At 36.3% G+C, this 25,798-nt stretch overlaps 2 protein-coding genes across 3 annotated transcripts in view; one reads left to right on the top strand and one right to left on the bottom strand.

The window, feature by feature from the left end:
* Positions 1–671: 671 nt before the first annotated feature.
* On the top strand, positions 672–22,193 carry CHODL (chondrolectin). Of its 2 annotated transcripts, XM_037012629.2 has the most exons (7): positions 672–1,222; positions 11,236–11,545; positions 11,679–11,836; positions 15,676–15,762; positions 17,617–17,719; positions 19,475–19,553; positions 20,812–20,946. In XM_037012629.2, the coding sequence occupies exons 1-7, from the start codon at positions 1,144–1,146 to the stop codon at positions 20,812–20,814; spliced, it is 819 nt and encodes a 272-aa protein (XP_036868524.1). In that variant the 5' UTR covers positions 672–1,143; the 3' UTR covers positions 20,815–20,946. The 2 variants fall into 2 exon arrangements, with proteins under 2 accessions (XP_036868524.1, XP_036868523.1); XM_037012628.2 differs by lacking the exon at positions 19,475–19,553 and having other exon boundaries at positions 677–1,222; positions 20,812–22,193.
* Positions 22,194–22,363: 170 nt separating this feature from the next.
* Positions 22,364–25,798, bottom strand: part of TMPRSS15 (transmembrane serine protease 15) — a 120,619-nt gene continuing 117,184 nt past the window's right edge. Inside the window, exon 25 of the mRNA XM_037012626.2 lies at positions 22,364–24,034. Coding sequence (XP_036868521.1) covers positions 23,804–24,034 — 231 coding nt within the window. The 3' untranslated portion in view covers positions 22,364–23,803. The remainder of the gene's footprint in view (positions 24,035–25,798) is intronic.

Raw genomic sequence — 25,798 nt, forward strand, 5'->3', positions numbered from 1 at the left:
CTATAATAGAGGCCAAGTCAGGTTATGGAAAAGTGCTTCTGTAGGTTTTAAAATGATTTACTTCTGAAGCAAACCATAGGCAACTGATAGATGATCACAAAGAAATACATTTATATCTGGGAAATTCCCAAGTATTCAGAATATTTATTTCGTGTTGATGGTTTTCTGTGGAGCTGCAAATTCTGAAATTTAAATCAGTTGGGAAAACTGCCTCAAATATTCTCTTCAGTTTGCTCTTGTGGCAATTTTGTCAAACAAACTGCTTGGAAGTAATCTATTTGCAGAAGCTAGGTGGGGAAAACCTGCCACATTACATAATTCACCGAGCAGGTTCTGGCTCCCACTTCGCCAATTCATTTTAAATAGTGGCTTAGTGCCCTGCATCTAGCAATACATATGATCAAGCAATTTAGCACAAAAAAGAAAGGCTTCACAGCTTGGCATCTCCGTGTACATTAATCTTTGAGAAAACCAAACGGATCCAACTTTGCCAGAGTTCAATAGCAAAGCTGCCACGTTTTACACAATTGAGTATTGGGTCTGTTGGCGAATGGAAAGAGGGGACCGGGAGGAGCGGAGGGGAGGAGGTGGGGCTGCTGACTGGACTGTTTTCAAAGTGGCTCCAGTTTTTTAGGGGAGGGGCCAGGATGCTCCGCATGGGAGGAGAGACAAAGTAGTTAAAAATTATTACTAGCGAGGGGCTGGAATCTCGAGGAGTGGATATATAAGCCGGCGCCTCCAGCGCAGAGCTGCTGCAGCTGAGAGCGCCGCGACCCAGGCACGGGCTGAGCCTTTCACCAGCCAGAGGCCAACGAGAGGCGCGGAGGGGGCCGGTGGGGTCCAGTCGCGGCTCCGGCCTCCCCTCGGGGACAAACACGACACCCCCCAACGTCCGCTGCCTCACCGCGCACCCGCCGGGCTGTGCGCTCTAGCCCAGCACTCCGCCAGAGTTGAATAGCACCCGGCACGAGCGCATCCGGCTCCAGGCCCGGCCCGAGGCGATGCGCGCAGGGGGCCGAGCGGCCGGGCTCGGGCGGCGGGAGTAGCGCCCGGCGGGGAGGCCCAGGGGTTAGAGCCCCGGCTGTGCGGCGGGCAGAGGTCGCTTTCGCTCCACGCAACACCCGCTGCTGTCGCCGTGCCGCGATGAGCCGTGTGGTCTTGCTGCTGCTGGGCGCCGCGCTGCTCTGCGGCCACGGGGTCCTCAGCCGCCGGGTGGTCAGCGGTGAGTCGGGGCCGGCGGTCCGGCCCGGAGAGGGGAGCGTGGGGCGCGCGGCCTAGGGCGGGGCGCCGGTTCGGGGCTGGAGGCTCTTCGGGGGCTTGGAAACCTGCGCGCGGTAAGGGGCGCGGAGGAGGCGGGAGGAAATGGATTGTGTTCCGCTTTCCCCCCGGCCCCCGAAAACACACAACCAGAAGGGTTTACTTTTTTTTCCCCTGAAGTTCACTAACTGCGAAGCGAGCTCTACTTCATCATGAGCAGTACAGTGTTTTCCAGGAGTGAGTTCCACTTTGTAAAAGAGTTGGCCACAGGGCAGGGTCAGCACCTGCAAAAGCGCTGCGGTTCCGCGGAGGCAGAAGGAACCCAAAGAGAGAAAAGCCGCTGCAGAAATGCCACCCCCTGATGGCCTGGCTCGGCTTAAATCCCCGCTGTTTTTACCAGACCTGTCTTCTGTGGGTGGCTCACCTACCCCTGGGCACGCAGCCTTTGTTCTCAGGAGGGTTGATAAAGAACGGGGAGAGGGGGCATTGTGCGTGGACCTTTGCATAACTAATTCCAGGTTGGGGACTTCTCAGGAAATGAGGTCAGCTCGAGGGGGGCTGTAGTGTACATGGTGATGACTAAAGGTTAGTGCACTCAGTAGGTGTTCAATTAGGGTTGAGTCAACGCCAGGAAAATGGATCAGAATTGGCAAGTTTCCCAGCGTTCACTATGCTTTTTCATTTCCTTGGACTTTAACTATCCTATTGTTGAGCAATTTCTATCGCATTCACCCTCCATTATTTTTGGGTATGATCTCTTTAGAATCAAAGATTCTTGAAAGCCTAGGATGAACGAACAGGGTCTTAATTGAACATAGCTACCCTTATTGAGATCTCTTGCAATGCTAATTAAAGTACTGCAGTACATATGTGTTGAATGTAGTACATATGTGTTGAATGTATGTGGGCATGTGTTTTGAAGTGTGGAAAGTTTTTAAATTTAAAAAGCATGAATTCCTTTTCACATTCTGTGCATCTGTATCAGAGGTGTCACAAGAGGTAGAGATAGGTGACAGATGACAGCACCTTAATCAGTAGTGAAGCCAGACCTTTAGAAACTGGCATATTAAGCTTAATTGTTACTGATCTTCCCCTGAGCAGTATGTGATGTTCCACATCTTCAGAATATAATTCTTAAATGTCTGGTTATCAATCACTCTCCACTAATTTTTTGGCCCTCTAGAGACATTGGAATTAAATACATTGTGAAATGTCATTTGGAAAGGCATGGTGCCTATTTTATTTTTGGAGAAAATTTCTCTGTAAAATGAAAACTTTGTAGTATCAACTAAGGCTGTGACAGAAGCCAAAACATTAGATCCCTTCCTAACGTAGTTTTGAAGAAAAAGTTCACAATGTAGACCCATCTAAATGTGTGAATTATATACGTTACTGCTTTTGTGTTTATCAAATTATTCTAGCAAATGAATGAACAGCAGAGACCAGGCTATGAGCCTAAGATGTTTTTTAAATACAAAAACACTTCATTTACTTAAATATTATCCTTTGGCATATTCTTGTTTATGTGCCTTAAACTTTACAAGGGAGAAAAAAACATACATATAAAAGCAGAACTTAAAAAAATTGTTGATAAAGGTTTTTGTGTTTTTTTATTGCATAGTTGCAAACCTTTTGCTGTGTTTCCTATTAAGTCTTTATAGGCATCTTGTAGGTGACATCTGGAAAATTTCTAATTAACTGAACATGATCTATTTGATTTATTATAAATGATGATGTGTACTTGATATTAAAATAATTGCTTAGTTATGTTTTCTTATGAATAATTTAATTGTCTCTGGCCATAAAAATTCACATTGAAATTTAGCTATTATAAATTGACTTGTGATTTTCTCCTTTGAAAACTAATATTTTAAAATCTGTATTTTAGCTATAATGGCCTAACATTTTGTAATGTCTGCCTGGTCAAGGTTAAGTTTTGAACAGCACACTAACTTTTTCATGCCACAGGAACCATTTACCAAAATCCACTCAAGTGTCTGTCAGCTGAAACAAGCTCTTTGGGGCCATTCCTAGGAACATCCTTACAATATGTTGGATATATTTTCCATTTAATAAATATCAGTACCACTATTTATAATCTCTGTGCAGTATGCCAAAATAATTGCTTCAGGAAAAGACAGGAACTCACAAAATAATCCTTTATAGAAATTCTTTCCATTTTAGTACTGCAGAATATTCAATAAGGTACTTTCCAATTCTTTTAAGTGTATAACCCTTTTTAAAGTTGAGGGCATTATTTATAAATAAAGTTAAAACATTTTAATAAGATATAACATTTTAAACAATTTCATTATCATAATCCACTCTGTAAGATTAGTAGCATCTAGCATTAATAGCAAAGTATTTTAGAAGTTAGTGGGCCATGCTATTTTGATGCATGAATATGCAATGAAAATTTATAACTATGAGTATAATGAAGGGTATTTAGTGAATTTGTTATTCTAAGTTGGGATCTACTTTTTGGATTTCAGACTAGTACTGATTTGTTTCTGAACACAGATGTGTAGAGAATATCTAAGGGGCTGCAATCCCTTAATTTTCTAAAGTGGTAGGTAATGACATATTCTTTAGGACAAAGATAAGAGAACTTTACATATGGGATATGAATACATGTGAAAAAGACAAGTTCAAAATTCAGGTCTCTAAGATGGAGGGATATGTTTGAAGAGCATGTGGATATTCTTAAACATTTGAAATATTTTAAAGTGATGGTTTCTTTAGTTTTACTTTATACTTTTCTTTTTAGCATACACAGCAGTGATACCCAACCTGTCTATGCTGTAAAATGGCACTAAGTGTATTTGATGGTACCTCCAAATTTCTGCAAAACACTTTAATATAGATTAATTTGAACTTATTAAAATTGACATTTAGGAGACACATCTTTTTTATCATGCAGATGCCACACAGTATTGCAATTTCATGGGTGGTGGCCAATAGTGTATAGGTTAATATAATAGCATGGGATATACAAAAAAAAACCATCTGGTGAGCATATCCCAGCCTATGTACTATTCCATGACATCATCAAAAGCATATAGTGATGACAGTGCAATTTTCAAAGATGCAATTACTTTAAGTATCTCTTGGGCAAAAATGAACAAATTAATCTTATTACTAGTCATTTAACAATCTATACGTTTGTCATAGCCATTACTCCTTAACTGCTGTTTTTAATCATTTTATGGTTTTGTTTTATAACTCTTTTTCCGGAGGATGACAGTATCTGTTACATTAACATTAGAAAAGAGGCAGTATTACAGAAAGGAATCCAGAGTGGAAATCCAGCCCATGTCTCACTAACAATTTCCACTTTTTACAACTGCCTTCTCTGCTAATTACTTTGCATACAGGTGGATGATAGGACACAACTGCCAGGCAAGAATGTTTCTTTTTACTGTTGTTCCATATTATCCCTGATCTAACAGGGCCTGACAGCTTGACTAAAGTTTTACTCCTTGTAATTGGGAAAAATTTAGTTTGGGCTTTATATATTTTATTTGGGAAATAAAAGGGCTATATAAAAAAATCATTAAGGACGTATATGGTGTGAAAATCTGACATGGATGTTTCAATATTAATTCCATATATACATGTTCAGTAATATAAAAACTACAATACACTTAGAAACCACCTCTCAGTGTACAACCCCTTGTTATATTAGCCACCTAGTAATCAACAACTAATTAGTTCTAATAATCATAACTTAGAAAACATGAATAATGTATCTATTCATAAATCCATTTGTTCCTGAAATCTTTCAGCTTAGAAAAATATTACCTTTGAGACCTCCATGGAGCAGCATAGAAAGCCGGGTAAATGCATGAACTGTAGAGCCAGGCGGCTTAGTTCTGAACCCAGATTTTGCCACCTACGAGCTGTGTGAATCTGGTAAATTATTTAACTTTTCCACGCCCTGCCCCCCACCTCATTTTCAAAATGGAATGAAAGCACTTAAATCACAGGGTCATGGGACGGTTAAACTGTTGAACACAGTTGCACAGAGTGTGTCCTGGACAGAGGTGCATGCCCAGAAGCTGTGAGTAGGACTCAGCGAAGCCCTGGGCCTGGAGCTGCGGTCACCCAAAGGAAAACACAACTTTTTCTAGCTAAACAGGCTCTATCACCAGATCATCTTCTCCTAATTCACCTAAATCATGGATTGTGCTTGCAGTGAGGTCTGCATGCTAAACTATTGATAAATGTCAGGCTAATATTGTTACCATCATTTCTTTAAGATTCCTAACCGCTCTGACTTCTTAGGGAAGAAATCAGTCCAGGAAAGTTGAAGTGATGTCCCCAAGACACCCCACAGTGTAAGTGTAGCTCTGTGATTTCATGGCAGTTTTCTTTTTTTCAATTGAATGCTTGAACTTTTAAGTCACACAGTTACATGGTTTACCATTGGTGATTTAGCTCTTGATTTTAAATATTAGGATTTTTAAAAGTGAGTCTTTTCCCCTTCTCAGAAAGCTTGTGGTATTTCCCAGCTGGAGGGATAGGTGCAGCTTCCACCACCACCATCTATAAAATGACCCAATATAAAATGTTTATCGATGTAAGAAAATAGATTCCTGCCCAGTCGTAGTAGTGCCCCACCTCCTCACCCAGGACCCCAGACCACTCCATCACCCACAACCAGAGACAGTGTCTGGCACTGTGCAATTAATTGCGTTAGAAAATATCTATTCAAAAATAAAAGTTTATTATAAGAAAACGTTTGTATGAAGAAAAGTTTTTAGGAAGTTGGTATAACATTGAACACCGAAAGCAGAACACTTAGGATCAATAGCATTCCTTCTCTTTTTTAGTTCAGAAGTGCTAACATTGCTGTCAGAGGCCATGTCACACTGTATATTGGCTATCAGCATATTTGCTAGTGTGATTTTGAGAGAAGTAGGAAAGAATTATGAAAAGCCAGTTGTTGTGTGAGATTCTAGTAAAATGTCCAAAGTTTAGTCGATCTGGTTTACAGAAGAGTTATCATATAGATCCTGTTTCATACAGCTTTTTTTGTAACTAAAAATCATTATTGAACAATAGGAATTCATAAAATGTCTTCTATGTTTTTACTGAAAAATATATAAATTCAATACTCCTTTGATATTGATAATATGTGACTGTAGTATGAGATATAAGGAAAATGTTTTCACTTTCCTAACTAGCTGAGGACTCAACTATCAGAAAGTTAAAAATTTAAGCAAAATAAAACCAAACCATAGATCCTTTCTATTCAAGGAGAAAAGAGTAAATTGTCATGACTTTATGAGTTTGGCCTCACTTCTTACATCATTGTCAAAAGCACTTAAAATTGCCAATATTTAGCTCTAAAGGAATTTTCATGACTAAGACACAAGACCAGCTGTTTATGGAAATAGTAGCAGAATCTCAGCTGTGACAGTGCTGGGAATGTTTAAGTTAATAGGCAATACAAAGAATTTTCTCTAAAGAAAAGTGCATGTGTATGTATGTAGGTGTGTGTGTGTTTATGTGTTGTATGAAACCAATAGGTGTAGAATCCTAGGTGGTGGATCTTTTCTCTCATAAATAAGCCAACAATCAGAGGATGTTTCTCACTACAGATGCTAAGGAACATTTAATGAATTATTGTTGGACAATATCAATGTAGCCTTAATGTGATGAATGCTGTTATCTGAATATTTATCTGAATATTCTATGGGTAGTAGAAGAGTTGATGGAAAATTAGAAGCCCATGAAAGTAGATGTTGCAGATAGACCTGTTGTTCAGTATAGTTGGTGTAAGATTTTATCTGAATATAATATTTAAAAGTAAGATAAAAAGGAAATTCTTCATATGATCCCACAGGATGTAAAGGGAGGTAATCGTAGCAGTTCTTCAGGAAGATCAGCCTTTAACAGAAGTGGGAGAAGTTACTTCTAGAAGAGCTGTACTAATGGAACTTTGCTGGGAATTAGGGCCACACTTGTTTTCCAGCTGTGGAGTCCCACCGCTCCGACAGCCAAATCTGACCAGCTGACGTGGTGGGGAGGCTTTTAGTAGTTTCCTCTTTTGGTGATTTTGCTACAACTTGGATCAAATTTGTACAATAAGGTGGAAATCAGTAATAAAATAGAATTAGATGTAAAGAAATTCACAGTGTCAGCTTTAACTGATTACATATAAGCCATAAAAGAAACTGAGCAATGTATCTATGACATCCTGAAATCTGCCATCCTGAAGTCTGAATTGCTAGTGATATTTCAGTTCAAAATCTGTAGACACAGCTGATACTCAGTGAATACTTTGGAGTTAATATCTATCTCTTCTAGTGTTAATTAGCACTGTCCTGGTCCCCTGAGAGTCTCCCTGCCATGCAGCCACCGTAGTCTCCACCTCCTCACCCAGGACCCCAGACCACTCCATAACCCACAACCAGAGACAGTATCTGGCACAGAGAGTGCCAAGGCTGGCTGTTGTCTAGGGCCTATGGAGTATTAGTTGCTAATTATTTTAAATATAGTCCCTGACTTAGGTTTTTTCCTTTATTAGTATTATTTCTCTACAGACTAACATAGTGGTGTTAGAATTTTCCACATGATACTTAAAGTTCCCTTATGCCCTTCATTCAAAGTGGTACCTTAATTTTATCAATGACTTAATTCTCATCATTTCTGCATACACACTATGAACAACTATGTTGCATTTGTTTTTTAATGTATCAAAGATAATGAGCAGAGACTTTCAGCATATAAATCATACCTAGGCATCCTCTAAATGTTTGCTGGTTTTGTTACCTAAATAATTTTTACTCATGAGAACTTCCGGCTAATCTGCTTTTGTTTTTAATTTAGCTTCTTTTTGAACATCTTGCAGAACAATCTCATTGGGCAAGTTTAATATTTCAAAAGTGGTGGGATCAAACCCAGTTGAGAGTTCTTGGAGTAAAAAACTGAACAAACTGAAAACTCGAGGGAATGCAATTAAAATAGATTTTGAGACAGAAATATGTAAAAGATGTTGAAGATAAAATGGAAACAGAACTAGCTTTTAACATAAGGTGTACATGTCACTGGGCTCAATGGCATTGTTAGACTAGTACTAGGAACAACCATTTTAAACAGTGAAATTCATCACAAAACCTAATAATAAACTATAAGAAATTTTTAAAATATCAAAACTGAATTAGAATCAACTGTTGGACTTGCATTATCATCTCTCAAAGATTATTTCAGAATGATTTATCTTCTTGAAGTCTCTTTAATTCCATTTTCCTGTGGTCATTCATACTAATGTGTGGTTTTTCATTAAAAATTAGTTGGGGCAAGTCTATGAGTTTGTTCATTTTATTCAATGTGTCAGTCCAAGGTCTAGTTCACAGTTTCTGAGGCAGAAACTGGCTGTCTTGCTTGCATTGCTGCAATTGTTTCATTAGTTGGCTGTTCTCAGCTTGTGTCAAGATATCGAATGCCTATCACTCAAACACTGTTGTGAGGTTAATGGCCTTCTGCTGATTTCTGTTCCCTCCTGCCTCTGAGTATCATCATGGGTCATTAATTGCTGGTTCTGGGGGAGAACGGATGTGATACCAGTGTTGGCTTAGTGTGATGTACTGTAATTAAGAGTACAAAGCTTCAGGGCTTTCTTTTTTAACCAGTGTTTAAGTTCAGTAACACTCCCAGCCCTCCACTACTGACAGATTTTCTTGAAGGGCTGCAAAATTAAATACATAGTAAAAAGCACCTTTAATCCCAACAAGAATAACATTTGTGCAGATGAATTTTAAGAAAGCAATAAAGCTATGCCTTAATTTCTTAGCATAAAATAATTTGACATAATTGTATATTAGATACTTGAGTTTGTTTCCCAAGACCAAATCTAAACTGAAATCAGAGATAGACTAAGAAAATAGTGGAGGCAATGTGCAGCAGATCGGAGATCAGAAATGATGATAGAGAGGGATCAGTGGCAGTTTTTCAAGTTGACAGCAGAGATCAGAGGTGAACCAAAGAAGCTAATGAAAAACAAAACAAAATAGCATGACCATTCTGGAGACTGGATAATCTTGGCATACATGTTTGGTGGGAAAAAGGTCAAGGTGTGAACAGTAGAACAAGAGCGCTTCCAGGCTGGTGGAGTTAGCTAAATCTTATGCACTGTAATAGCCCTGCTGTGTATGTTCTTTGTTAAGGGCTGATATGATCATCCATATTTGCAGCTACATCACTAAGTAATTAGGAAAAATCATTCTGTTCAATATGTAGAGATATATGAAATTCAAGTATGAGAGGTTTTTTTTTAATGAAACTTTTGTTGCCTTACAAATTTAAGTCTTCACAGATGCTGTTAGAGCAGAAGTAAATTAGTGATATCACAACAATGAAGTTTGATAAAGGAGTGATACTCTGTTAAGTGGTCTCAAGAATTATTTTAAGCTTTATTTGTGTTTCTGGTTAATATCTTAAACAAATTATTATATATATATATATAAAATGACTTAAAATCATTTATAAATATCAAATAGGTGGTTAAAATTAGTGCTCTAATTTTAAACAGTGCTGTATTAGTGTTGTATAAAACTTTAAAAATACAAGTATAAATAAAAATTACATTAAAAATTTCCCTTCCAAATTCTGAATAATCTATTAATTCACAGATTCTGGACATTTTGTTGGCCTTAGGCTTCATTCCTAGAGAAATATGCAACAAAACCACCAATAGTTAAGATTAAGGGAAAGGTAAATTTAAATGAATTGGACTTCAATTTAATGAAATTCTGAATCAGGGAAGGTTTAAAAGAAATGCAGTGTTGCTGCTTTTTCACTCATAGAGGAATTAATTTCAGTTAGCCTAATAGAGCATTTTTTTATGTAAAATTAGAAGAAGTAATTTTTATTTTTATTTTAAATTTTATATTTTATTTTATTAAAGTAATATATGTTTACCATGAAAATGGAGCTTCTAAGGCTGAAAAACAATTTGTTCTCCAGACATATTTATCACTTAATATGTTGTTTTTAGCTACTCATTCAGCTGTCTTTGAAAGACATGTTTAGCCAAATTTCAGTTTATGCTGATAATCTATCCAAATTATCAGAAATTGACAATAATTAGGAATTGATAAGATTTTACTAGCTTCTTTATTTCATGATGTATTTGTTACCACTATTCCCTAAGCCTTCATTTGTTTCTCCACATTTAAAATGTATTCCTCTGTTTGTTTTAAGGACTTGATTTTCTAAGTTCAAATTTTGGAAATTTTATTTGGGGATTATGATTGTATAAAAAGGAAAAAGATATTGGCTGAGGGATTAGAGCTCATACACAGTATGTCCTATAAAACCAGAAAATATTCAGAAAACTGGTAATGAGAATTTTTTTCAAAAATTACTCTAGAGACTATTCTAGAAGTCTATCCTGTCACTTCTAATACAATATTATATTAATAAATTGTTTATTACTAGAATTACCTTCCTTCAATTCCAGTTTTAATGTATTTGCTCTCATTTACAATAAAACCAAATGTTTATACCTTTAATTTGTCACCTTTCATCTTTTTTCATGGTACCTTATATAAATTGCTTTTATTCACTTGTTTTTAATTACTAAATTCCTTTATGAATTATGCTTCTTCATGCCTATGACCTTTTAACTCCCTTCACTATATATACCACAAATTTCTTTAGCTACTTTTACTTGCTGTGGGAACCAGTGCATAAAATCAAAGCCAGAAAAATTATGGCTTCCCTTAACAATTCCTTGAAATAGATTTAAAAAAATAAAAAATAATAACAAAAACAAAAACTTTCCTTGAAGTACTATGTGTATAATTTTCTAGCAAATCAATCTGCTTTCATAAATTCAAAGTAATAATCTAGAAAAGAAATTGAACCAATGATTCAGTGGGAGAAGATGTTTTGACTGGTTCTTTAGTCTTAATTCAGAATAGCATTGAAAATATAGTTCATATAATTAATACCCAGGCATCTGTTTTTCAGGCCAAAAGGTGTGTTTTGCTGACTTCAAACATCCCTGCTACAAGATGGCCTACTTCCACGAGCTGTCCAGCCGAGTGAGCTTTCAGGAGGCACGCCTGGCTTGTGAGAGTGAGGGGGGAGCCCTTCTCAGCCTTGAGAATGAAGCAGAACAGAAGCTAATAGAAAGCATGTTGCAAAATCTAACAAAACCAGGAACAGGGATTTCTGATGGTGACTTCTGGATAGGCCTTTGGAGAAATGGAGAGGGGCAAACAGCCGGCACCTGCCCAGATCTCTACCAGTGGTCTGATGGAAGCAGTTCCCAGTACCGGTGAGTGGACGTCCTGAGGAACTGAATCTTGTCTGGGGGTGTGAAAGGGTGAAGAGAGACTTCTGTTACCAGTAGAGGATGTCAGAGTAGAATGGGTGATATCACTTAGAGTGTTCCTGTTCTGTCTTTCCAGAAACTGGTATACTGATGAACCTTCCTGTGGAAGTGAAAAGTGTGTTGTGATGTATCATCAACCAACGGCCAATCCAGGCCTTGGAGGCCCCTACCTTTACCAGTGGAATGATGACAGGTGCAACATGAAGCACAATTACATCTGCAAATATGAACCAGGTAGGAGGTATTGTAAGTTGGTAAGCAGATTTTGTGCATGTTTGCTTACATTTTTATCTTTAAGCTTCTCTATCCTCGGCTGCTTTTGTTTTTTTGCCATGAAATACAGAATTCTTTTGCAGCTTGTATCACTCAGAGTACTAAAGTACACTGCATATTGTAAATGCCTAGTGGGTAAAATAGAAGGGAGTAACTAGGAACATCTGAAGATGTTTCTTTAAGAGAAAATTACAGGTCTAATATTAAGGTCAAACTATGTTTTTGTAAACAGAATTTTTGAGGAATAAGTATCTATTTTAAAATATTTTAAAACTTTAGTTTAATGTGTGTGAAGTAGATATAAGCCACACATATGCATGTGAACAGCAGCTCTTTAGATGATTATCTATCTGGTGAGTTTAAGGGAACAAGGCACCTTTCTCCTAGGACATTTAGCCCATTGTTTCATGGCACAATACTTGGTGCATGCTCCTCAGTGGAAGTCAGACTGGTAGTAGCTCACAGAGCCATAGAGACCACAAAGTAGGGGCATGTGCCACGTTCTTCCCATGATCCTCATTCTTGGAGTGTGCCTCCTTAGGTAGCTTTTGTTTGAAGTCTCCAACTTCGTGCTGTGAGAATTGCACTGACTTGAGCTTCACTAATGTGGTTTCCTGTTGAAATAGCCAATTTGAGTTATTTAAATAGGATAGTTCAACTAAACTGATATTTTACCAAAGAGAGACTAATCAAAACTGTTTAAACCAATTTTTTTAATCATCCAGGAAAGTCACATTAGATATTTAGGCTTTGAGATTTTTATGTTTCTCTCCTCCTTGGTAAAAAAAGTGTCATTTTTACTCTTCAGAGGCACTGTCTGCTTGACCTCATAACTTGTTCACAGAAGGCAATTATAGTCAAGTACTGGAATTTCCATCATTCTCTTGAAAGGATATGATTCCTCTTCTCATAAGACTCTAAAGCACAAGGGATTATTTGGATTAGATTTACCCTTCTCTTATATTTATCTTGCTCTTGAGTATATTAGCTGACTTTCTGTACCCCTGGTGAGTTTATTCTTTAAACTTCTTGGCTGCTAAATCCATCATTACCATCCTAGAAGCCTTTGCAAAGCTAAATCTCTTATGGTCTTTTGTTCTTTGTGTTTATTTTGTTCTTGGAAAAATAAAAAGTTGTAATTCTCTGTTATTTTAAATTTGCAACGCTATGTACTTGAGACTATTACATGAAACACAGTGTGTTGTTCTAAGTAGAGTATTCTTAATGCAATATTGTCCTCTCCTTTCTTTGAGCCTTTTAGGTGAACTATTTGATCCTTTATACATTTGCTTATTTTATTTTATTTTATTTTATTTTGTATGCCTATTTACGCATTATTCAGGATGCTCTCAAAATCAACTCAGTTGAAAATCCATGTGTAAATTTTGAGTTCCCCAAAACTTAAATACTAATAGCCTGGTATATATAAAATGGGTCAATTGACTTCATATGCAACAAAGAATAGAAAGGTGGAAAAGGAATGGGAGGTTTGTAGGGTCCAACAGAGAAAAGAGAGCAGGCAGAGGGTGACTTAGCTGCTCTACTGGTTCCTGCCAAGGTTGACACCTGCCTGTACGTGGATCAGGCCTGGGCTGGGAGGGGTGCACTTTGAAGAGGCAAAGGTTTCCTGCCTCCTTCCTCTGAGTTGTCCGACCAGCCCTGGGCCCCTCTCAAATCCAGAAATTTCTCTGTAGTCCAAATAGTGGCTGGTTGCTCAGTTGGTTAGAGCATGGTGCTAATAACAGCAAAGTTGCAGGTCTGATCTGTCCTAGATTTGCCCTTTTCCATTACCACATCATGTAATTTGCAGTTTTATGTGCAATTACAGATGCTATACATTTATTGGAAAAAAATCCATGTATAAGTGGACCTGCACAGTTCAAACCTGCATTGTTCAAAGACTGACTGTACTTTGTGAATAAGACTCTTTTATGTATTTATTGTTTTGAAGCATACCCAGTGTTACAATTGGTCTTATTGATGTACTTAGAATTTTTGTTCTTTATTTTACTTTAAATATTTTCATCTCTATTTTCTTTTTAGCCACCTTTCTTTGAGGTTAGTGTCTTATATTTGAAGGATGTTGGCTTGATTAAATTCCTTGCTTATATAGGCAGTGCGTTTTTAGTGGTGAGTGGTTAGCTTTTTAGTGGTGTGATGGTTGGGGATTAAACTGGGACTTTTTAAGATTTCTAAATTACAACGCTAATTATTTTGAACTTTACTCTATCTGTACCAGAGGTACTGTGTAATTTGAATTTAGTCTCTGCTTCTGCATAACAATAGCATGACTAGTGATATCTGAAGTGGTAAGATATCACTGATGTTCACCTCACCATGCAGAAACTGAGTGATTCACTACTGAGTTTCTCACTGCCTTCTCCACCATCTTTTGTCATTCTGTGAGTTGCATATCTATTCTTTGGGTCTACCGATGTTATCCAAAGACATTTTTATTGGAAGACTTATGAATCTTATTTTCATATTTATTAAAATTGCATCATGTACTCTTATTTTTAGATATGAGGAACACAAGTACATATGTGATTATGTTTCTAAATGTTACTTAAGCAATTACATTTAAAGTTTAAATTTAATTTAAACTTTATTAAGATTACTTAATAAAACAGTTATATGTTGATAGATTGCATCATATCTGTATTATTTGATCAGCGTACTCCAGTTGAACACCAACAAGCAAAGAGTGTCTGAATTCTGTAGAAGAATGAATATATAGAGTAGGATTGTATCTCAAACCTAGAGGAGGCCATTATAGTGTCAAATATATGTACAGTAATACTAAATATTACTATAGGATGGTGTATGATTAAGCTTCCAATGAAGAGAGACTATGTCACCAAATTAGAGTAGCAAACATTACATGAAAAGTGATTTAACATTCTAAAACTAATATAAAATACTGCATGTATTTTTACCTTTCCATCACTTGATAAAAGTAGACAGAATTGTATATTTGGAACAAATGGAAACAAGTTTAGAGAGTGTTTTCTTATTAATTCAGTGTACTTTCACTGAGCTATTCATTTTACAAATAGCACCCTAAAAAAAAAATTATGTGACACTGTAGGACCAGATCATGGTAAGAAATTTCAACATTTTTTTTAATGAATTGCATGGCAGTTGAAGAGATTTCATCTCATAAAATCAGGGAAAGAAATGACTTGCGAGCCTTAGTTTATTATTATTTTTGAAAACATAGACACTATATATAGAGTAGAAAGCAAAACTAAGGATGACATTGTTTGTATAGGACAGAAATGTGCTTTACGTCATTATTATTTGAATCGTCAATTCCATATGCAATGCATGTACAGTTACCTGCTGATATTATTGTGAGGAGAAACCTAAATATTACCTAGATATTAGTAAATAAATCATCTCTACTTGTCTTCCATTGGCACTTAAATGTCTCACTTCTCATGCTCACCCATTCTCACTGATGTTCACTGAGCTGATGTTCATCTGCCTTGGCATTAGGGCCCCTGACACACTGTCATCAGTGTAGGCACGTGTTGTGCGAATGTGGTTTGGGTTACAGGAGTCACCAAGTATATCCACATTGCAAAGATTTACCAAGTGGGTTCTTTAGTCAAAGATAATTAAATTGGCTGTATAGTTAGATAAGTTCATGTGAAAATACATTCAAAATAAAATTTTTAGCTGTAAATTGTTTGGGAATCAAATAACATTTATATTTATAAATCAAAACAAACATATATTCATCTGTTTGTATTTCTTTTTTTATCATTAAATATGATGGCTGTACTTACTATTTACAGAGATTAATCCAACAGCTCCTGCAGAAAAGACTTATTTTACAAATCAACCCGGGGACACCCATCAAAATGTGGTTGTTACTGAAGCAGGTAATTAGTTCACATGTCTTTAACTCCTCTATCAAGAGCAGAAACTGTAATTTTAAGTTCTGCTTCATGTTGATCCCAACTGTTCTTGTTGCCTGGTGGTGTGGTGAACTAAGTGTGGGCCTGTGGAAATTTGTCTTCAAACTAGGTTAGAACAAAAGACTAAGCTAGTTTTGGAATAGGAGATCTTATTTGAGTCTCTTCCAGTTTTTCACTTGAGATAGATGTGTCTAGGGCTAACCTAAGTAATCCACATTAAAAACTGGATCCACATGGGCCCTTCCCCAAGGTGTGCAGGCGTTAGAATGTAATTGGCACAATCGGGGGCCTGCAGATAGAGATGCTTGGGGAGATGTTAGGAATTGCTGGGGGAGGGCGGGTACAAAATAAAACCTGATTGGTACCCTTTGAAGATTCCCATGGTGTATATACTCCCATCTTGGCCGATTTTCAAGCAATCAAAGTGCCATCAGAGAACAGCAGATGGAAAGAATGCATACAGCGAGCTCTCCCTCAGATCCTCCAGCACTGCCTTCTGCAAAAGAAACAAGGAAATCCCAATACATGTTAGTCAGCAACTGCTTTTAGAATCAGTGAGGTGCTGGTTTTAGCGTAGCCCTGAAACAACTGAACAGAAATTATCCTGGTTGCTTTGTGAAGACTGAGCCAAAAACCCAGTCTTAAAATCTTTCCACAGGTGATCCAAAATCCATGAAAGAGTAGGAAATACTTTTTTTTTTCTTTACTATAATATATATAGGATCATGGTGGTAGTTTGAAAAGGAAAGGAAGTATTTCCTGAATCCTTAAAATGCTTGAAGTCACCTATTAGAGGCTCAAGAGTAGGCAAAGGCACAACAAATTATCCCCAAAATACCCTATTACTGGACCTCAGCTAGTATAGCTTCTTCTGCTAATACAGAAAGTGATGTGCAGTTTAATTGATAGTTTGATCTAAGTCTGGTCCAATTTGGCCAGTATTATTTAAATTAATAATAATGACAGCATTTTACTTGCTAGCTAAATGCATAGTTTCTAAGTTTGCTTTTCTTATGTGGACATAACCTTAGTGCTTTTTGGTTTTCAGTTGCCTGATTTTAAAACCGTTTAGAACATAACCTAATTAAAGCTTTTAAGTAAATAATTACATTAGGACTATATGCCCTTTTATGACATTGGAAAAATGTTTAATAAAGTCATTTTAAGGTGTATGGGTCTTCAGGGCAGCAGTTTTCTATTTTACCAACAATATCTAACATTATCAACTGTGATGGGACAGGATTAAAAACTGATTCATTTTATAATTTCATTAAAATCATGTCTTTATGCTTGTGGAGTCTTGTGTCTCTGGGTTTTGACTGTATCATCAGTTAATATTTGTGTATTTTGGATTAATCCCAGAGAGTCTTGCATAATCATCATGGCACTGAGCTTAGTGGTTAGGATAATTACATACCCAATGAATTGGTTGTTTTGATGATTACTATTCTTGAATAAGCAGTTCTTGTTTCTCTGAACATTAACTGAGCAGGATTAATGAAGTGACATTGCTAAGATTATTAATATATTGTGAGACTAGCCCTAAATCTGAAATGTAGATTTAATAATACTTTTGCAAATGTGGACTTTGGATTGGAGGGTGCAACCAATGATGTATGGATTTGCTTTCAAATTTTACCAGACACGAATAGATTATGTCATTAGATTATTCAGTATTTTGGGAAGAACCTTGCATGGAATCTATTTATTGATAATAATTCTATTTTACCTTAAATTTTTGGAAAATTTGTATATAACTTTGGTGTTAGAATCCTGCCTCAACTGTCTGTTTATACTAAGACTGTTTTGCTTTTGTAGGCATAATTCCCAATCTAATTTACGTTGTTATACCAACGATCCCACTGCTCTTACTGATACTGGTTGCCTTTGGAACTTGCTGTTTTCAGATGCTTCATAAAAGGTAAATAATTCATATATGTAGAGACAACTTGAAAATTTTAAATAGGTTTTCAGAAATCTTTAAAAATATTAATAGAAAATTACATTTTTAATTTGCCCTAAAGAAGTTTGCCTCTCATCTGTCAGTACAAATCCAATATATATTAGTAAGATAGACCTTAATGATAGAATTCATGAATTATCTCATTTCATCCTCATAAGCCACGTGGAGTAGGTACCCTCCTATTTGTATTTTTCAGTTGAGAAGATGGTGGCTTGGATAGGTTATGTAATTTGCCTTGGTTCTCATCGTTTATGTGTGTGGTGGTCTGAAATTTGAATGCTTGTGGAGAATACAGCTAATGACTATAACATCTTTCTATGTTGACAGATAATAGCTATATTAGTGGGAGTGAGTATTTAATAATATGGGTAACTGTCAAACCACTGTGTCGTATACTTGAAACTACAATAAGACTGTCTATCAATAAAAAATTTGAATACTTGTAAACTTAGAACATGTGCAATTATACTATACTGTCTTTTGTTTATTACATTTAAGAATTAATACTAAACCTTTCCATCTTGACCTCAAGTTGCAGGCAAGACTTGATTTTTATAGGTGAACTTTGTAATAGCTTCTCAAAATTTCAAGTCATAGGCTTCTGCTTTATTTCAAAAGGATCTTTTGAGTATAGCAAAGTACACTATTAAAAATTGGTCACTTATTAAGTAGGAATATTGAAATAAAATGATAAGACTAACAGCAAGATTCTTGAAAGTATTGTTTCATGAAAACTTGTTTACCCATACCCTTGAGTTAGAGTCAGAATTTTTCCATGTGTGTCAATTTGTCAATTAAATTAAAAATTAATATATGAAATACAAATATGTTTCAAAGGAAAAAGGAAAAGGTCTTGGGTTTAACTAAGAGTATGTTTGCTATAATAAACTAGACATCTTTGTCAGTGTTTTAAAAAAAAACCGATCAAGAGAATGCCTCTATCAAGGAAGGTCCCACAGTGAAGTCATTTTTCTCTTTTGAGTCTATTTCATCTTCATCTTTTCCTAAAATAAACCCTAAAGAATCCACTAAGTAAAAAATGCCCCAGAGAAAAAATATTAAATAAATGTAAACTCTAAATGGTTCACATAAACTTTAAAGGCTCCAACCTGTGATTTACTAGCTGTTTAAAACATTTTGAATAATGATAAATAAAGCGTGGCAAATTTATACTATACTTTGTGTCCTCTCGTCTTGCCAATATATATACAAAACACAGTTAAAATTGTTTTTCAATATTTTGTACAGAATAAAGTCAATAGTAAATATCTACTTTCTTCTCTTAACTCCTAAGATGGTAGATGGAAATGTGATTAATCATTGTGAAAAGCAGTGAAGTAGAGGAAGGATTTGATATAAATCCCCCCTTAACCCAGCCAAACTGTTGAGAGCTGTAGATGATATATCAGCCTGAAAAAATAATTTGAAAATTATTATGTAGACATTCTCATTTCTAAAATAAGAATTACTAATGCACCAGTAACTGAGTTTTCTCTAAACTTCATTTTCCTTCTCCAAATAGTATATTTTTGTAGAGATTGTATTCATTCCAAAATCTTCCAGATTTTTACACCTTGAAGATCTATGGAGTTTTCACTTGTTTGAAATTCTCAGAGTGAGAAATTAATGAAAATAGAGCGCCTCCAGATGCCGGAATTAGCTGTAGTGCTTGATTCATTCGTTCTTAGATCCTCCCCTTTTCCTTTCTTCCAGGAAAGCAAGGAGAAACTGCATCAAAGACTCAACTCCATTATCATCTGAGTGCCTTGCAGAAAATTTAAATTCCAATCTGGTACACATGCTGGTTTCTATCATTCCATGTCATGTTCAAAATAACAACTCTTGTTTCCTTAACTAGTAGTAACTCTTAAAATACTAATGCTACACAAAAACTACATTAATAACTTAACCACTTTTTGTTTCTTCTACTGTTTAAAAAAATTGTGTTTTTTGTACATTTCAAAAAAAGATGTATTTTCTGTTCACGTTAGGCGACCTCACAGATAAGGACGTGTTGATCTTACTTATTTGAATTCAAATATCCAAATAATATAATTTGGACATAATATTTTTATTGATGTCAAAGTCACAGCTAAATTGAAATCAAGTAATATTATACAATTGTGTTGCTCAGACTTGTTCAGGAAGAGTTCTTTTATTTCTTTGAAGTTGTTCTGCGATGTCTGGCAGATAGAGGGAAGGGGGCAGAAAGCTTGCCCATGGGGCTGGGGCAGCTGCTGCTGGGAGGAAAGAAGTGCAGAGCACAATATACAGGGGCGGGAAGTGGCTAGTGATCCAGGCTCATTCTCAGGAAGACAGCCCGAAAGGAATCCAGATCTTGGTAAGTGGTCTGGTAGAGGATGACTTGGGCACACACAGGAACAGGCACTTCTGCAGGAGCCTGAGAAGTGGCCATACCAGGGAGAGTTAGCAGAGAGCACAGCCAGGGCACAGGCCAGAAAGGCAGCTGAATTTTACATCTGGCAGGAGTGAAGTTCAATCTCAAATCTAGAGGAACTCACATACTCCTAAATTATCAAGGCCTTAATCTGCTTTGAACTACATTGGTTTCAGAGACTGAAGCAGGGATTCAGTGACTTAACCATAGGACAGGAAGACTGAGGGAGGCTGAGGACAAAAGCACTGTTTTGATGATTTGGCATCAAAGACAGCATATTTGAATATAAAAACTTCCCAAAACCAAAATTTCAAAAATCACGGATCAAATAAAATGAAGATTTATTGGTGATTACAATTAATTTTTTTGATTTTGTGTCAGATACCTTTGTGTGTGTGTGGGAGTCTGAATTCTAAACTATGAAGGGCCAAACAGAGAAAGATCTTTTTTTTTTCCATTATTAGTTCACATGAACTGTTTGCTATCTTCACATACTGGAATAATACCGAATTTTTTTATAGGAATGCAAAAATATCCTGGTGAGAGAAGAAGGACTATCTTATTGTAAGGTCTGAGATAGCCCCCTTTGGACCAAGACATACCTATTTTGCTAAGAAGTCTCAGACACTGAGTTTACTCTTCTGTTTTTCAGTAAAGGAAGAACAAAAACTAGCCCAAACCAGTCCACATTGTGGATTTCAAAAAGCACCAGAAAAGAGAGTGGCATGGAAGTATAATGATTCATTGACTTGGCTCCAGAAAAGAAATCGAGTTTCATATTCGGGATCTGCGTAAGGAATGGCACCAGAGCATTCGCTTGGAATGGCTTGAAATCTCAAAGGATCTGCAAGGTGAACTGTAAGCTCCCCCTTGAGGCAAATATTAAAATAATTTTTATATGTTTATTATTTCATTCACAAAACATGCTGTGCTAATAATGGAGTGAGACATGCTTATTTTGCTAAAGGATGCGCCCAGACTTCAAGTAAATGGAATGGGCCCCGCAGATGACATTACAGTCCACACACCAGAGAAGCGTGTGTGTTGAAGCAGTTACTTCTGTTTCTTTCACCTCTCACGAGTTGTAATCTAGCTAATGTAATGTAAATGGCTTTGACATTTACAGTGTGCAAACATATTTTACCTTTACATGAGTGTTTGATAACAATGGACTGTTCTAATATTTATTTTTATGGGGTTTCATTTTTTAATACATGCTGTTTTGATTAAAGAAATGTATTACTATTTTCACCTGAATTCATAACATAAATGTAGTACCATAGAAAAGTTTCTTTTCTAGAAATGGTTCATTTTTCAGTTTCCCTGCTTTCAGACAATGTTTAGGCAATCTCTACAGAAATAAGAAGCTATTTCAATAACTGTGGTATAAATCTACTCAAATATTTTACTTAGAGGCAAGAATTGTCTAATTTCAATTGTGCAAGACATGTGCCTTATAATTATTTTTAGTTTTAAATTCAACAGATTTTGTAATAACTTTGTTAATAGCTGTATAAACAATAATACACTCCATCTAGAACAAAAATAGTGGTAAAGACAGTATAAATCCTATGTCTTCACATGTTGCCTATATAACCACCAGTTGCTCTCTGAGGGTTTTGGAATCAGCTTGCTCCCTTCCTTGTCCACAAAACGAAGATGGTTGTTTGGGGTCTGGGATTAACACTGGAAGCAGGTAGCTGTGGGGTTTGCTTAAGGTTTTTCCTAGCTCTGTTTAGCCTCTATTAGCAGCATATAAAGGAGTCCTGGAGTTGGGACCAGGAGAGTGGTCACTACCGGTGTGGAGGTAAGCACAGCACACTCACAGTTCAGAATGGAAAGAAACTAAGAATCAGTGTGGAAGTGAGCTGCCTGGCGTCCGTGATCACATGTTGGTGTTGAGAGTTTGGCTGAGGGGTAAACTGGGTCTCCTCTTGCCTTCTAGTTTCTTCAGTGCTTGTGGCTCTTTCTTAAGAAAGTTGTAACTATCTGGTCTTCAAATGTCCCTGTGCTCCTTTTAACCAAATAAAAAGTTCTTGTTTCTGAAGAATGGTCATGGGCATTGTGTAAATCTCTTAAGTGTACAAAATACAGTTATGTTTACATCAGTGTATGCAGATGAAAACAAATTACTGTTTATGTGTGGGAGGAATGGAAGTTGTGATTATATAGCATTTAAACCTCATCTTTTTTCCCTGTCTATCCTTTTAAGTTAGATAATAAACAGCTTTCATGAAGGCGATTCACAACTAGAGGTGGTTGGCACAACTAAGAGGCAAATCAGACTTAGTGGGCACTGGCCCCTCCGCAGCTGCTTGCAGATGGGGGCATGGGCAGCTGTGTTCTAAGCTTAGATCTGCCCACAGTTAGCCCTCCACTTTCTTTTCTTGGCTACTGCTCTTTCTGGGCAGAATGAGAGACCAGCTGCCGGGATCTGCCTCTTCACTACAAGCTCCCACCATGTGTTTCTTCTTTAGTCAGGACTGGATGGAGGGGAGACTGTGCTTTCCCTGTTTCTGTGCCACCCATGACTCCCACAGCTACAAGGCTGGAGAGGCAAAGCGCTGGGAAGGACTTTGGTTTCGCCTTTTATCTCGATGCAGGCCTGGATAACTCTTGGGGTATCAGTTACTGAACCTGTAGGTACAGGAGTGGGACGGTCAACTTCCCTCTTCTTTGAGAATGGCAGTGAGATGGCCCTAAGGGTTATGTGTGTGTGTGTGTTTGCAGAAGGTATGAATTTTGTGTTTCTAAATAAATCAATAGATTTTGTGTAGTAGGCTAATTTGAACTTTGTTCTTACTCTGGAAATGATCCAAGAGATTAAAGCAGTGAAGCCAATCCATTTATTCCACATTTTTGGCCTTCGAATGGGCAATCCAGCTGCTTCTAAGGAAGTTTTGCACATGTTGAAACATCGACTATAACACACACAAATCAGAAAAAAAACATTTGTAATGGTTGCAGTTCTTTAATATGTCTTATTACTTTTTCAAAACTTGAAAAATGCTAGCTTGGGAAAAATGGACAAACAGTATGAATAACCCAGTTAAAAAAGTGATCCAATAAAAGAATGACAATTTTGGTTAATTACCTTTTATTTTGATGCAAGGGTGATATATAGACTTGTACTTAGTTGCTGTTTAATTAATTTATTTGAGAGGACTGTGCAGTCAGTTTGGTCCAGGTCTGTGACAGGAGCTTACAGTACATCTCTTTTATGAATGGGGACAATATTAAGGACATGTTCCAGATGAATCAGAAGTGCATTTGGAGGGAAAAGCAGGAAGACGGCTGAGATTCTAACAACAGCATCTCAGATGGAACCAGATAATTTGCAGTAGTTTTTTTCAAAGAATAACATACTTGGCACAGAGCAATTTCACTTCTTTTACTAATTTTGCTAAAACTTTATTAAGTATATAGTATATGCTTTAAAGTTACATTCCTTTAAAAAAGAGAATATGATAAAAATACTCATTAAGAAAGAAATGATACTTGTGAAAGAGTAACTGTTCACAATAAAATCAAAATGTATTAAAGTTAGTTTGTATTGTAAAGATACATATTTTTTGTTCTTTTTACCCCCAGCATTTCAGTGGCTTAGATAAGAATAAGGCTTTTAGAAACTTTTTTTTTTTTTTTTAACAGAACTCTCTATTTCCTTGCTTCTTAGAGTAGAATGGGGAAAACTGCCTGATTTTCATGTTTGGAACACTCTTATGTAGAAAACTTTGTATCCATTCCGTGAACCTCAGGACCCAGGCATACACCCCTGGACGGTTAGGCTGTGCACACTGGTGCCCATATGATGTCACTCCAGCCAGGAACCACCTGTTGTTTTCCTGGCACATTAATGGTCCTCCTGAATCCCCCTAAAGAGTAAATTGCAAAAACAAATTGAGATGTGTGGTCAGTTGATATAAATATGTAAAATTGTTTTTAGCAAATAAATTAAAAAATAAAAAAGTATGGTTTAATTGAAAATCATCTGTATATATTCATACCATCACTCTAGGTCAAGAATTAGAACCTTTTGTTGTTCAGTAAGGACACAGAGAAACTATGACAACTAAAATTAATTTACTTGTAGTTTTTTTATGATGCACTTTTATAGCAAGAATTTCCTAACATTAATTAGGACATTTTATGGGTACTAAGAAATTCTTTAAGGCACAACTATTGAGTAGCATCTTAACCAAAATATATATTAAAAGATGCATTTTAAGTATTATGAAAGTCTTTGTGGGAGACAGTCATTCCACATTATGCACTTTAGAAAAACTAAAAACTCACACACAAAGTTATTTTAGTTCAGTTGGGTAGCATTAACTTTTTGGCATTAGACAATCAGATTTGAAAAAATAATTCAACTGAAATAGGTACATCTATGATATGATTTCTAGTGATAGGCATATGTTTTGAGATATTAATTGATGAAAAAATGTTTTTAACTTTTAAAAAATTGTAACAGTTCCTAGTATAATTACATAAATTTTATTTGTACATGATTTATTCATATGTAATACAAATGAACATAATGCAAACATGTAGTACCATTATTAATAACAGAATTGAGAGATATTTTCTCACATTAATTGTGAAAAATTTTTAAATTAATTTTTTATATTTGTGAATGAATTTAAAACGTTGTGTCCTTTGGATGAAATCACCAGTGTAATAATGGACCTGCTGGGCATTATGCTAAGTGAAATAAGTGAGACAGAAAGGCAAATACCATATGATTTCACTTAGATGTGGAATATATAACAAATGAACAAGCAGAACAAAACAGAGTCTCATATATATAGAGACCAAACTGTTAATTACCAGAGTGGGGAAGAGTTGGAGCATGGGTGAAATCGGTGAAGGGGATAAAGCAGTACAAACTTTGAGTTATAAAATAAAGTGATGGGGGTGATAAGTATAGCATAGGGAACATAGTCAATATTACAATAACTAATACATATCAAATAATATTTAATAACAACAATATTTAATAACTGTATAGTGACAGATGGTAACTAGACTTATTGTAGGAATTATTTTTTAATGTATAAAAATATTCAATCACTTTGATATGCTCTGCAAACTCATAGGATAGTGTATATCAATTATACTCAAAAAAATAAAGAAAAGGCAGGAAGGAAGAAAAGAAAAAAGAAAAAAAGCAGGAAGGGAGGGAGAGAGGAAGGGAGAGGAAGAAAGGGAGGGAGGAAGGGAGGGAAGGAGAAATAAATAAATCAGTCACTGGTACAAAAGAATATTTCAAACCAAGTTTGTGTCAAAAAATACCCTGAGAGACTTTTTGCTGATTCTTTATTATCTTTGGGACCTATATTTAAAGGGAAAAAAATGTGATCTATAAAAGCACCTTTTCTCTTTTGAATACCACAGTTTACCTCTATTATAGATGTAACAAATTTGTCCAGACTGTTTGAAAGTGGGACTGTGATTTTTACTTCTTTGTCCTAAGCCCTTAGTCCATATTATGTGTTCAGAAATATTTATGGGACAGTATCAATCCAAGTTGAAAATAGATACAGTCTCAAATGTATAAGTGATTTAGAAATTATTAGAAATAAACCTCAGCTGTTTGGATGTTTTTAGAAGGAGTCATTTTGTTTTCTTCACATTGT

The sequence above is a fragment of the Manis javanica genome, chromosome 3 (assembly GCF_040802235.1).
Source record: "Manis javanica isolate MJ-LG chromosome 3, MJ_LKY, whole genome shotgun sequence".
Taxonomy (NCBI): domain Eukaryota; kingdom Metazoa; phylum Chordata; class Mammalia; order Pholidota; family Manidae; genus Manis; species Manis javanica.

Excerpts from the sequence above, each read along its gene's own strand:
- CHODL (XM_037012628.2), top strand. The coding sequence starts at position 1,144 with ATGAGCCGTGTGGTCTTGCTGCTGCTGGGCGCCGCGCTGCTCTGCGGC. Across the intron at positions 11,546-11,678 it reads GGAAGCAGTTCCCAGTACCG|AAACTGGTATACTGATGAAC; the intron begins GTGAGTGGACGT and ends CTGTCTTTCCAG. Across the intron at positions 15,763-17,616 it reads TGTGGTTGTTACTGAAGCAG|GCATAATTCCCAATCTAATT; the intron begins GTAATTAGTTCA and ends TTGCTTTTGTAG.